Genomic DNA, 12,633 nt, shown 5'->3' on the forward strand with positions numbered 1-12,633 from the left:
TCCCATGGACAGAGGAGCCTGGTGGGCTACTGTCCATGGGGTTGCAAAGAGTCAGACACAAGTGAAGCAACTTAGCATGCAGGCTTGGCCACTCTTTAAGCCCCAGCATAGACCACGAGGCACTGTTTTGGGTGGCTCTCTCCTGTTCTGGCTCCTAATACCTCTGGAAAACGCGAGAGAACTCTAGAATCAGATTATCCTGAATTCGAATCATGTTTCTGTGAGGCCGGGTGAGGGTGGGGGAAAGAGTAGAGATCAAGAGATCGGCTTGAGCCCAAATGTTTGCCTGGTTTTGCTGTTGCAGAATAGGGTTCCTGTGAGGATGTAGTGAGAATTATGTGGAGCAGCAGGTAGGAGCCAACTCACTGGTTCCTTCATAAAAATAACCGTTGTTTAACATCCTTTAAGTGTGTCTTTCATAACTTAGCGGGATCGCCATCTGTTTCCCTCCCATGTCCGTTTCAGTTTCATTGGGAGGATATAGGTCAAATTCCAGCTGGATTACATAGTGGTTCCCAGCACTGGGACTGCAATTCTCAGTTTTTTTTTTCTTCTTCTTCTAAAAGATTGTGTGGACAGCCTTTCACGAGTGTGCAGAGGAAAGTTCATTAGATAGGGTGCTGGGAGACCTGGGTTCCATCAGCTGTGGGAACTTGCATCAACAAGCCTCTCTGAGCCTCAGGGGAGAATAAGAGGACTCAGTGTAGTGGCCTTGATGTTCCTTCCCAGCTTTCACATTCCATGATCTGTCCTCAACACTAATATCTAAAGAAAAGCAATGTCAAGGGAATGTGTCTTTCCCTGAGAGCAGGGAAAGATGTTCTATTTACTTGGCCTCAGAGATAATCTGCTCTTTTCCTCTCCTCCCCCCCTCATCTACCCCAACACTTTAAAAATTCTGGAGGATTTTCTTTTCCAGGGCTTGGATGTCCGGCTGACCCTTAAGTTTTGTTCTATGTTACTGAATCTTTCAGTGCAGCTGCGTAGAGAGATGACAACCCATTGGAAGCCTGCTTCGGCTCTTGGCTGCCCACGTGTGCATCCCCACAGACCCACGTGCCTCAAAGCATGTGCACAGAAGTTCCCCTTTGCCCTCTCGGGCCCTTTTGTCTCTAAGAGTACACATTTTCTAAAGAGATCTGTGAGCTGGCCATGAAAAAACAATGAGGCTTACAGTGCAAGCTTTTGACTCTGCAAGGGTATCAGCCCAGTGACAAACGCTTGAGTTTTGCAAAGGGATTCTCAAGAAGAGCCAGAGTTAGGGATAGAATTGTTTAGTCCATTTTCTGACCCTGAGAAACTTTTCCTTCTTGGGTGGCAAGGAGAGGAGATTCTTGTGCATTTCACTTCCTGTGTGTGATCTGGATGTCTTTACCTTCCCCATACCTGTGTTAGCTCCTTTTCAAATGTAGATATGAATGTGTGATATGGGTGAACTATCCTATGGGGGTGAGGGTGGGGAAGAGAAGGAAAACTGTCTATTCAATGTGTTGTACCACCACACTACGTCTCAGGAAATTGTGGTACAAAATGCTCTCAGGCTTCCTTGCCTGGCAGCTCAGGGTCTGTGACGTTCCTCCCTCCATTGTAATGTTCACCCCAAGGCCTTGGCCAGACCTTGGCTTTCAGTGAACCCTAGAGCAAAGCATTTGCCTGCCCTTAGTGAACAAATGTCAAGTATCAGGATGTACATGACACTAGATCTGTATTCGAATTTTTAATATTTGTCATCATCAAAGTGTAATGATGATGCTAGATCTGGATTAGAATTTTAAAATATTGATCATCATCAAAGTGTAATGATATTAACCACTCAGGCTGTACTTGACATCACACTAGACATTCGGTACATTTCCTTAGTGGTATATGTTATACAATTAATCATACTTACAGAATCAGAAACTCTGGGAATGGGGCCCAGCAATCTGTGTTTTAATAAACCACCTCAACTCCTCTTTTCCTCTCCTTCTCTCCCATCTGGATTTTACCAAGTTTTAGCTCTTTTAGAAATTCCAAAATGTCTTTAAAGGGCATTCCTTGATATTTTATGCTTTTGGGCATCCCCTGAAGCTCCCTTTATACTACAGGCCCTCTATTTAGAATGAGAAGACACAGCCCATGTTTGCTCTACTTTATTTGAAGTCAAGCAAAAAAATAGGGACATTTTCTTGACCTTTAATAATTTTCAGTCTAGACCTTTTCAACACCCCAGTGGCCATTGAAAATATTTTCGTTTCTTCCTCCTTCAGTACTGTGGAGGCTTTCGGTACTCTTTCATTCATTCAAAAAATATTCATTGCAGGATAAACAGTGAAATAGATGTGGCACATTTTCCTTTACACATACATTTTGAAGTTGGCCCTGAGTACCTGGCATTTACAGTCTCAGCTGAGCCTTTCTAAAGGCTGCTTAAGAGAAGTCATATTTATCTCTATTGCCAGATATATATTAAACATCAATTTTCAATGGTTTCTTATTGAATAGTTTGTGTCCATCTTATTAAAGACTTAAGAGACTGTCATAGTGGTACTTGAGTTAAAAGATTTAGTTTTAGGAAGACCTCACCAGTGATAAAAAAAAAAAAAAGCCCATGTCTAGGGACTTCTCTGGTAGTCCAGGGGTTAAGACTCTCCGAGCTTCCAATGCAGGGGGGCTCAGGTTTCCATCCCTGGTCCTGATGGGGAAACTAAGATCTCATGTGCCACAAGGCTGAGCCAGAAAAAATAATAGGCTGAGTGTAGGGACTGCATCAATGGAGAAGTGAAGACATGGGCTAGGAATTAAAAGTAGACTAGGGCTCGTCATCTGGTAAATTAGAAGACACAGTGGAAGAAGTACTAGATATACATGGCCTTGAACCCTGGCTCTGTCACTTGCTAACTGAGCTAACCCCGGGGAGGTTAACTCTTTCCTTATCTGTAAAATGAGGATATAACAGAAGCTACATCTTGAAGTGGTGTAAGAATTAGATGAAATAATCCATGTAGAACCTTAAGCACTGTGCCTGTCAATGTATAAGTATTGGACAAATGACATGTTACTATTTACCTGTAAGTATCTAAGACTCTAAGATGCAGCTACTGCTCCTAGCAGATTGCACCACTACCAAGATGCCCTTCCCATCTGAGGTTTGTCTGATCCAACTGACAGTGCTGGCCTCTTCTTCCTCTCCTCAGAAGCTCATGCCCCCCACCCTGGTGATCTCAGGACATGAGAATCAGTCCTCCACCACATCCCAGGAAATAGCAAGGTCACCCTGGTCCTCAGTGCAAAGGGAAGGGGAAGGGGGGAGTGGGAAAAGGGGACTGAAGGATCATTGGCAGGAGGGGGGCGGGGGCGGGGTCAGGGCAATGTGCTGCAGTAGGAATTTCGGAGCTGGGAAAGCTGCCATCAACCAAGCAAGAAACGACCAGAGCCTGAGGTGAGCCTGTAACTTAGAGAGAAAAAAAGTGCAGATTTGGGAAAAGGGAGGAAAATGTGTGAGTAGAATTGGAAGAGATGAGTCCAGAATGAAGCGTCACTCTTCCCCCTGTATCACAGCCAAGCGGCAATAGATGTGAGACAAGAGTCAGAAATGAGAGAACGAAAAACCAGAGCCCCGACTCTGCTGTGTATGTGACAGATGAATCTGACAGGCAGTCTAGGATGCAGAGGGACAGTTGTCTCAGGGCTGTGAGGCTTAGCACTCTTCCCACAGGGCTGTGATGGTAGCAGCTTCAATGCAAATTTGTTAGACTTGATAAGTGCACTCAGTGTTAATTACATGTGAATTCAATGTATTAGTAGAAAAAAGTGACAATTCCTAGAACTAGTATGAGTGTGGTTTCTGAATATTTTTCCTGCTGGTGTCAGGTTTAAGGGAAAAAATAGCCAAGTAGGAAAGAAATAGCAGGAATTCAGGGTTTTTTTGCTCACGGGGGAACACAGGCTTTCCAAACAGGGGCGGAGAGAAGTTAAGTGGCCTGGGTTGTTTCCCAGCTCTGAGTGAGTTGGCTCCAGAACACACTCAATGTCCCCAAGATGGCAGTCTTCAGTTCCAAAATTTTTCTGAGAAATGTACAGTCCTGCGGGGGCTCCTTAGGGAGCTGCTGTAGCCCCAAAGACACATCTAAGGGGATCTTCCCTGTATCTTTCTAGCCAACCAGTCAGGCGCAGAGTAGGTGGTCATAAAAGCTTTTGTTGAATGACTCACCTACTGAATGTTTCACAGTGATCTGTCAAAGAAGTTGGAGAAAAAGAAGGGTTTATCTATAGATGAAAAGACACCTATTTGTGAAGTTCCAGATAAATTCATCAAAGCTGAATTTCTGTGTAGGTATATGTGCCTTGCTTGTGTCCTAATCATGTGTGTCGTTTTTTTTTTCATGTGTGTCTTAATAAGCATGGCTACCATTATGTATATCATGCAGAACACTGGTGTCTCTATACAAGTAGGAGCAGGGCTTCAGGTACTATAATGCCAAAGGTTCCCTGCCTCCCCCCAAAAAAACACACACACTAGCATTTTTTCAAATTGAAGTCTAGTTGATTTACAGTATTATTTTTCTCCACCAATATTAAACTACATCTTCACCAACACTTATTTTCCGCTCTTAAATTTTTGCCAAATCTGTAGGTGTAACATGGTATCTTGTGGTTTTCATTTGTGTCCTCTTGCGTGCTTAAGAGTTTGAGAATCTTTTTTTTATGCTTATTGCCCATTTGTGTTTTCTCTCCTGTGAAAGGCTTGCTTATGCCTTCTGCTCACTTTGGGGGGAATTGCCTTTTTCTTAAATATTTTTTAGATCTTTATGCATTCTGGATAGGAATCGTTAATGAATATTATATATGTAATATATAATTATGTATCTGGAGTGATTAACATCTGTAAGTCCTCTCCTTCACTTTAAAGACCTAAAGACACTCTAAAGGTAATTCACACAACTTTGAGACCTAACAGTGTCACGAATTAGTCTACACAGTTTTAAGAAAATCTTTCCTTGTGATCAAGCCCCCTAGAGCCTCACAGGAACCTCTCTCTTCCCCCAACCTGGGCCTTCGCGTCGTGTTTCAAAGACTAGCAAACTCAGGATGCAAGCGCACCAAGAGGCACTCAAGAAGAGCTCCATAAGTGAACAAACGAATGAAGGAAAGAATGGTACTGCGTTGTTAGGTAAAGTGAGGAAAAAAGGAATGTTGGATGGCCATGCCGGCTGATGATCGGCCGGCCTCCAGGACGCACGGTGCGGGGAGAGCAGGGGAAGTAAAAAAAGTCTTTACTTACACCTGGTCGTCGCCGCCTAGCGGCTCACAACTTGATGAGCAGAAGGCAGCGCAGAGCGGTCGCGGGTCCGAGGTGGGCGCGGCGGCCCTTTGGGCCCCGCCCCTTCCCGCCCCCCGACGACGCCACGGCCCCGGCTTCGCAGCGGCCGCGCGAGAGCCTGCGCACTGGGGCCCCAGCGCCTGTAGCGGCTCCCGGCTCGGCTGCTCCGAAGATGGCGGAGCGCGCCGGTGGTGGCACATCCTTGAGGGGACTGCGCGAACGGATGGGTGAGCTGGTCGGCGGCTCCCGAGGGTGCTCGGGCCCGTGCGGGACGCGGGCTTCCCGCGGCTTCGGGGACCGTCGGAGCGGCGCGACTCGCGCCGGAGAACTTGACTCCGGAGTCGCCTCGCGCGCCGTCGGGTCCTCCCCCTCACCCGCATCTGAGCGCCCTGGGACGCGACGGCTCGCCGAGAGGGGACGCGGGCGGGAGGGGAGACCAGCCCAAGTCCTTCAGCCCGCGCGGTCCAACTGCCACTGCCGACGGCCGCACCCCCTCTGGCGGGCGGGGCGCGAGAGAACTAACGGGCGCTGCTGGCGCGGGAGGGCGGGCGCCTAGCACCCCGGAGCCCGAGGACAACCCCGAGCCCCGCCTGCCTTCGGGGGGCGGCGGGCGCCGGGACGGCCCTCTCGGCTCCGGGCAGCCCTGGAGATTTCCCTCAGCCCTCGACGCTCGCCCTTTCTTCGTCTTCCACAGTCGGAACCCCGGGCTCTCCAGAGGCTTGACCTCCCGCACCCTCCTGGTTAGGATCAGGTTAAGGTCCTGTGAGGAGGGTCCGTGAGGGTCTTGATTTGCAATTTGGGATGAGACTTGCCCCATCCCCCGCTCCTCCTGGCTTGTCTCCTGTAGCACGTGATCGCCAGGATGTCACCTTCCGTGGGACGTCTTGCAGACCTTAGGTTGAACTGAACGAAACTCGGCGCTTTTGGGTGCTTTATTCTAAACTGGTCCCATCACCAAAGAAATTTGTCTCCTAAATCGCTTATTTTATAAAATTTGGCCGCGCATGGCTTAGCCCAGGAGACTGCTCCAGTGCATGAGCTAGTACATGTTGCTTGTGGGAGGTTGCTTTTGGTTCGCGAGCTAATTTCTTCCTATATGAGCTTGAGTAAAACAGTCTTATTGATTTTATTGGAGTCCTTCGGGAATTTTCCAATTGCAGTTAAGAAATTTATTTAGACTGGCTGCAATTGGAAGGGTTTGTGTTACTTTAGAACGCTTTGAATTAACTCCCCAGAGACTATGTCAGCGGCAAATACACTTTCATTATTGCACAAGGAGAAAAACTCTTCTGTCTCTAGCTTATTATGGTTCACCTACGGGGAGAGTTTGCAATAAATTCAGATTGTTTTATTGTTTATTGGCACCTAAGGTTCTCTGACATTGACTTACTTCACTGATTTAAACTAACCAGCATTCTGGATAACCCCCCCCCCCAACGTATTTTTATATTAAACATTGCAAAGTATTTTTAAAATTTTACATGGGACAGTTGCTTGAATTCACAGTATTTCAAACCAAAAACTTGAAAGCGAAATAAAAAAGGCTTAACTCAGAACCCTAGTTGACATCTTTGCTGCCCGTTTCATATTAGGAATGAAAGCATCACATATTAAAGTTTTCAGAGGATCACCTTGATTAGAAAGAACTTACTTCATGGTCACAGCATTTTCCTGAGGGGACAAAGGGTTAATGAAATGTGCTGCCACTTTGTGGCAATTGCTTCTTTTCTCTTATACAAATAACAGGGAATAAACTTTGTTGCTGTTTTAGGCAAAATTCCCTGAATCCCCCTTATTTTTGTTGTTTCCTGATTGCAAATTTCTTCGGTTTCTTTTTTTTTTTTTAATATTTTCTCACCCTCTCCCTGGCTTAATGACATGCAAACTTTAAGTAATAAGGTCATGAACAGAGAGCCTTGGTGTGGGTGGGACGGATCTGCAGGGGACCATACCACTCCAAACTACTCTGCTTTGAAGGATGGATTCCAGGACTGGGCCAGCAACTGTGTGGGAAGGCTCAGGGACTGGGTTGCTGAAAGACTGTCTGCTGCTAGATACCACTGGCAGCCTACGCTTTGAAGGCTGCATCCAGCAGGAGCTCAAGACTTGTAGTAATTTACCTCTTTTTATTCTGTTACCCAAACAACAGTGAATAGCACTGTATTCATTCATCTGTAGCAACTTGGTTTTATGGTATGTGTGTTTCTTGCCACAACCATAGCCCTTCTTAAAATAATTTTTAAAAAACCTTTCAATCATTTTTTTTTTTTTGCAATCTATGCCCTTTGCTAAGTAATAAATATATTTCACTAGTTTATGTGATTTAATGTTTCCAGTTAGTACCGAAGAAAGGTCATGGAGAGGTGGGGCTATAGATTTTATGTGGAACTTTGTGATGTCAAGAGTAACAACTGTGGCAGATAGTGTAGAATTGCTAATAAGTATTGGGATGAATATTTCGCATTGATATCTCACCCATTTTGGGGTGATCGTGCTTGGGTGCAGATTTAGGAAGATTATTACCATTCTTGAAATAACTGTCTTAGAAAAATGTTCTTCCTTTCTTGCATTTTGCTTGCCCTAATAGAGCAGAGCCCTTATGACACAGATTTTGTGTGTGTTGAGGAAGGAGGTTTAGGAGAGAAGCAGAAATTTTCTATGTTGAAGTCAGTAGTGACCTAAAATGCCTTATGTCCAGAAGGGGCCTCAAAATTTCAATGATATCTTTAAAAAAATCTATCAAGTGTAAAACATTCTTTACCTTTGGCATTCTAGTGGCACCTATTTTTGGTTCATTTTATTCTGAGGCTTTATTGGGTTAGATAGCTGGAATGATTTTTATTTTCTCCTCATAGAAGGAGAATGGCAGAGTTCCCTGGTGGTCCAGGGGTTAGGACTCTGCTCTCACTGCTGAGGGAGGGTTCAATCCCTGGTTGGGGAACTAAATTGCCACAAGCCTTGAGGTGCCACCAAAAAAAAAAGAGAGAATCATTTTCTTTTTGTATTGTCTTTTACACATTTTCTTAAAACTTAGGCTTTTCTTATCCACAGCATAATAGTGATTTCTTAAAAAAAAAAAAAGTAAATGCTTTATTTTAAAATAATTTCCATTGCTGTATTTCCAAAGTATGTTTTATACCAAAACCCATATATTTCATTTACTTATTGTTGAATAAGTTGTATACTTTTAGATCTTAATTCCTTCATTGTGGTATTTTAAAAAGAAGTAACCTTAAAAGTAGCTGAAGTAGTAGTATTAAACTAAGTCATATAAAAGTTGATAAGGGTTTTGTACAGTCTGGTCCTTCATAGTTATGTAGTATTTCAAAGTAAATTTACAATTGAAGTGAATTCTGGCTTTACCAGTTCCTATCTGTGTGATCTGGGAAATTTATATTTAGCTTCAGTTTGCTCATCTGTAAAGAAAATAATGAAGAAAATAATATCCACTTTATAGGATTATGAGAATTAAATGAGGTAATCAATGAAAACAACTTCATAAATGGTGAGGTGATATACATTACTCATTATGGCAATTTTTTGGAAATACAGATTAAGATTCATAATTCAGTTTTAGTAATAATATCTACATGTTTTCTTATTAAATCTCCAGGCAGAAAGTAACTTTTAACTTTAATTTGGAGTTTAGAGTTAGTATATGAACTATAGAAATACTCTATTGCACCTATTACTTTAAAGTGAATTAGATTCCTCATTGAATAGAGTTGAATAAAATGTTCATTTTGTTAACTTCAGACGTGGAGGCTTTCCTCTAGTGTCTGGACATTTTTAGAGCCTGTCCTTTTGGTGAATGTATTTCTGTCAGTAGGAATTTGGAAGTAAAAATCAGATTTGAGGGACGTTCCCTGACTGTCTAATGGTTAGGACTTGGCACTTTCACTGCCATGGCCTGGGTTCAATCCCTGCTCAGAGAACTGAGATCCTGCAAACCAACCTGTGCAGCCAAAATTTAAAAAAAAATCAGATTTGATATTATAATCTGTATATGATGTGGTCCATTATTGCCACAACAACTACTTTTAAGTTTACTTGTGATTAATAACATCTTTAAATCTGGTAAAATTGGACATTTTGAGGGAAGTTGTCCTGATGGCCAACTAAATTGTGCCAAAATATGGACTTTCCTTAGGACTTTTAAGCAGGAAAACTGAATATGCAAAAGCAACAGTGGTTTTCTCTATGCTCACATAGAAATGTGAGTGGAAGGGGGGTGTGTTGGATGGTTTATTTAACTTATAGACTATATAAGAGTTTTCTTAGTATACCAGGACTGAAATTGAGAGAATAATTGTGGTCCACAAAATTGATGAATTACTGAAGAAGTTTATAACTGAAGAAGTTTAGAGAGTCTAATCTTCAATTCAAATTTAGCTAGATCGTGAGCTGTTTGGTCTCTGGGATTAAAAAAAAATCATTTCCCCTTTTGAAATGGTGGTCTCTATGGCAGCAATTGTGTCACTTTCAGGGTTACTCTGTAAAATGGCTCCCAGATATCTTTCATCCGTGGCAAGTAACATCTCAAAGTCCATTCATTCTGAGTACAACCACAGACCCTCTAGTCTCTTATTTTAACTGCCCATCTTCAACTGTTCTACGTTTTTCTTGATATGTAGAGAACAGAATTGTATGCAGTATCACAGGGGCATGTTTCCTGTGCTTTTTTACTAGGGTAGAAGAGAGTTTTCAGTGTTATTCTCCAGCTCCTTCCTGAAGATGCCTGCTACTGTGAGGCATTTTAGATAGAGTCATATATGGAAAGAGTTCAGGGAATTCCCCAATAACTTGTCTTGGTATCATCTGCAATTTCAGTTTTTCTTACTTTCTCTCAAATTGTGCTCCCACACTCCTATACTCTTATACTTCACCCTTATTGAAGTTTATTTACCATTTTCTACCTGTTTACACAAGATGTGTTAATATTTATTAACTTGACATTTTCCTACCTCGAAAAGTACCATCCCATTGGAACTTCTTTGAGTGTTTCTCCAACTTCACTGTGCATCAGAATAGAACTTTTAGCAACTGCAAAGGCCTGGGCCCCATTCTCAGAGAGTGGAAGTGGGGAGGGGAAAGCATTGCTAATTTTTTTTTTTAAACAATATGGGTGACTCTACTGGGAAGCCAGGGTAGACAGCCCCTGATCAAGGTAATTTATAAATGTTCTCCTTAATATTGGGCCCAATCTCTGAGGCTCTCACTGTTGACACTTTTGCTTCCAAATTCAAATCCATAAACTCCAGATCTTTTTTAAATTACCCCAGTTTATGGCAAAACATTTTTTCCGAATCCTTGCCAGCTCAGTTTTTCTAGTACTTGGTGTAATGTCTTGTCTGAGGCATTTTTGAAATCTGTTACTCATTAGCTCTTATTCATCCACCAGCTCATGTTGCTGCTTCCAGTGACAACTGTGTGTGCACAAATAGGCTGGTGTGTCTACAGTAAACAGTGTTAATTCTTTGTTGAATTATTGTTGAAAATCATAGGTACTCAGTATGTCTTTGCTGACCCAGAGTCATCTGTCATGCCTTCTCGAAGAGATGCTATCCTTTATCCTCGAAGATAGAATTTGCCACCCTTGGATTAGCTGTTTGTCTTCTTAATATTTAATCCCTTTCCTTTATCTCCCTGTATTTTAGTTGCTGCTGCTAATGCCATTGCTGAAGAAAGACGAAGTCAAGGTAGCTTTAGTTCTGTGCCTTCACAGCTTTCAAATATAAAATCACCATTTAAGCCAGGTATAATTTCTAGAGTACTTTGATAGATGTCAAAGTGTTATATCCTCTAAGTTTGATATCCTACTGACAGCTAATTATATTCTTTTTTTTAGTAATAGATGGCTCTGTGCTTAAAAATGACATAAAACAAAGATTAGCAAAGGAGCGGAGAGAAGAGAAAAAAAGACAAGATGATGGTACTTTTTAAATTAATTTTTATTGGAATATAGTTACTTTATAATGTTGCATCAGTTTATACTGTACAGCAAAATGAATCAAGATGATGGTATATTTTAGGCTTTTTAAAAAATAAAAATGAATAAATTTTACATTAAGTTTACATATTTTCAAAGTGGCTTTACTTTTTAATCTTTTTTTAATAGTATATCTTATGCAGTATGTGTTACTGTCTTTTTATTTTATGTGTTATATTGGATTAAAAACATATACTGAATGAGATAAAGGAGATTCGTGAAAAATATTTGGCCAAATTTTTTATTTTTGAAATAGTAGTTTCTGTTAGCTTTAATTTTCTGAAAACTAAAGTATGAAAATTTCTTCAGCATTTGTAGAAACAAGCAAAATGGGATTTCAGTAAAAATGACTCTGAAAACAAAAATGAAGGAATTCCCTGGAGGTCCAGTAGTTAGGACCCTGTGCTTTCACTGCCAGAGGCCTGGAGTTCAATGCCTGGTCGGGGAACCAAGATCCCACAAGCCATGGCATGGCCAAAAACATAGATGAATTTGCTAATAATCTTACTATAGATTTGGTGTCTTTCACTGATTGCTGTGCTTTCTCAAGTGTGACTTTGTATCAATTAAGATCTAAAAGAATCTAATATCCTTTTCTAAAAGAACCATAATCTTGAGAGAATGCTTTTTCAGCTATGTATTTTCCTCATCTGGCCCTGTAAATCCACTGCAAAACTAGTGCTCACCTTCATTCAAATGGAATAGCAGTTGCCTCTGTTGTGGTGAGGAGCCGTTTCTTCCTGTAGCTCTTTAGAAGAGTATTTTTGCAACTGCATGGGTGCTCTCCAGGCTTTAGTGAGAGGAAATTTGAATGTAGGAAAACATCATGCTGGTCAGTAATGTGGTATGTGCCTAAGCCCATGAAGGTCAAATTGGCATGCTTAATATGGTCTGTTTAGATGAGGCCTTTAAAAAGAAGTTTCATATTAGAAGAAAAAGCCATATATTCTGGCCGTGTGTTTTTTAATTCTTATTTTAATGTACAGCATATTAATCTGATGGGGTTTGACTTCTCAGCTCAAGTCAGCAGAAACATCACATGAAAGAAAATATTTCTTTTGAATTTGGAATTTTAGTTCAGACAGGAGGAGAGTCATTTAAGCCAATTCAGTTCTCAGGAGTTAAATGAATACCCAGTGGAAATGATTCTTTCATGGCCATCTCTGGTCATTTATATAATAAATCTTTAATTATTAGCACAGGTTATGTTATTTTTAAGAAAGAGAATAAAATACATTAACTTTCCTTCTCTCTCTGTAATGTGGAAAACTTAAACAGTTTTTTTCTTGGCTCTTACCTTGCATTTGGAATATTTCAGCTAATAGAGAGACACAACGACTTG

At 41.6% G+C, this 12,633-nt stretch overlaps 1 protein-coding gene across 1 annotated transcript in view; it reads left to right on the forward strand.

Annotated features, from left to right (window-relative positions):
- The first annotated feature begins 5,307 nt into the window (after positions 1-5,307).
- The window catches only part of MAP7D3 (MAP7 domain containing 3), a 38,377-nt gene continuing 31,051 nt past the window's right edge, over positions 5,308-12,633 (forward strand). The window contains 4 exon segments of the mRNA XM_070463272.1: positions 5,308-5,529; positions 10,960-11,058; positions 11,151-11,234; positions 12,610-12,633. Of these exon segments, the coding sequence (XP_070319373.1) occupies positions 5,475-5,529; positions 10,960-11,058; positions 11,151-11,234; positions 12,610-12,633 (262 nt within the window). The 5' untranslated portion in view covers positions 5,308-5,474.

The sequence above is a fragment of the Odocoileus virginianus genome, unplaced genomic scaffold, assembly GCF_023699985.2.
Source record: "Odocoileus virginianus isolate 20LAN1187 ecotype Illinois unplaced genomic scaffold, Ovbor_1.2 Unplaced_Contig_1, whole genome shotgun sequence".
Taxonomy (NCBI): Eukaryota; Metazoa; Chordata; class Mammalia; order Artiodactyla; family Cervidae; genus Odocoileus; species Odocoileus virginianus.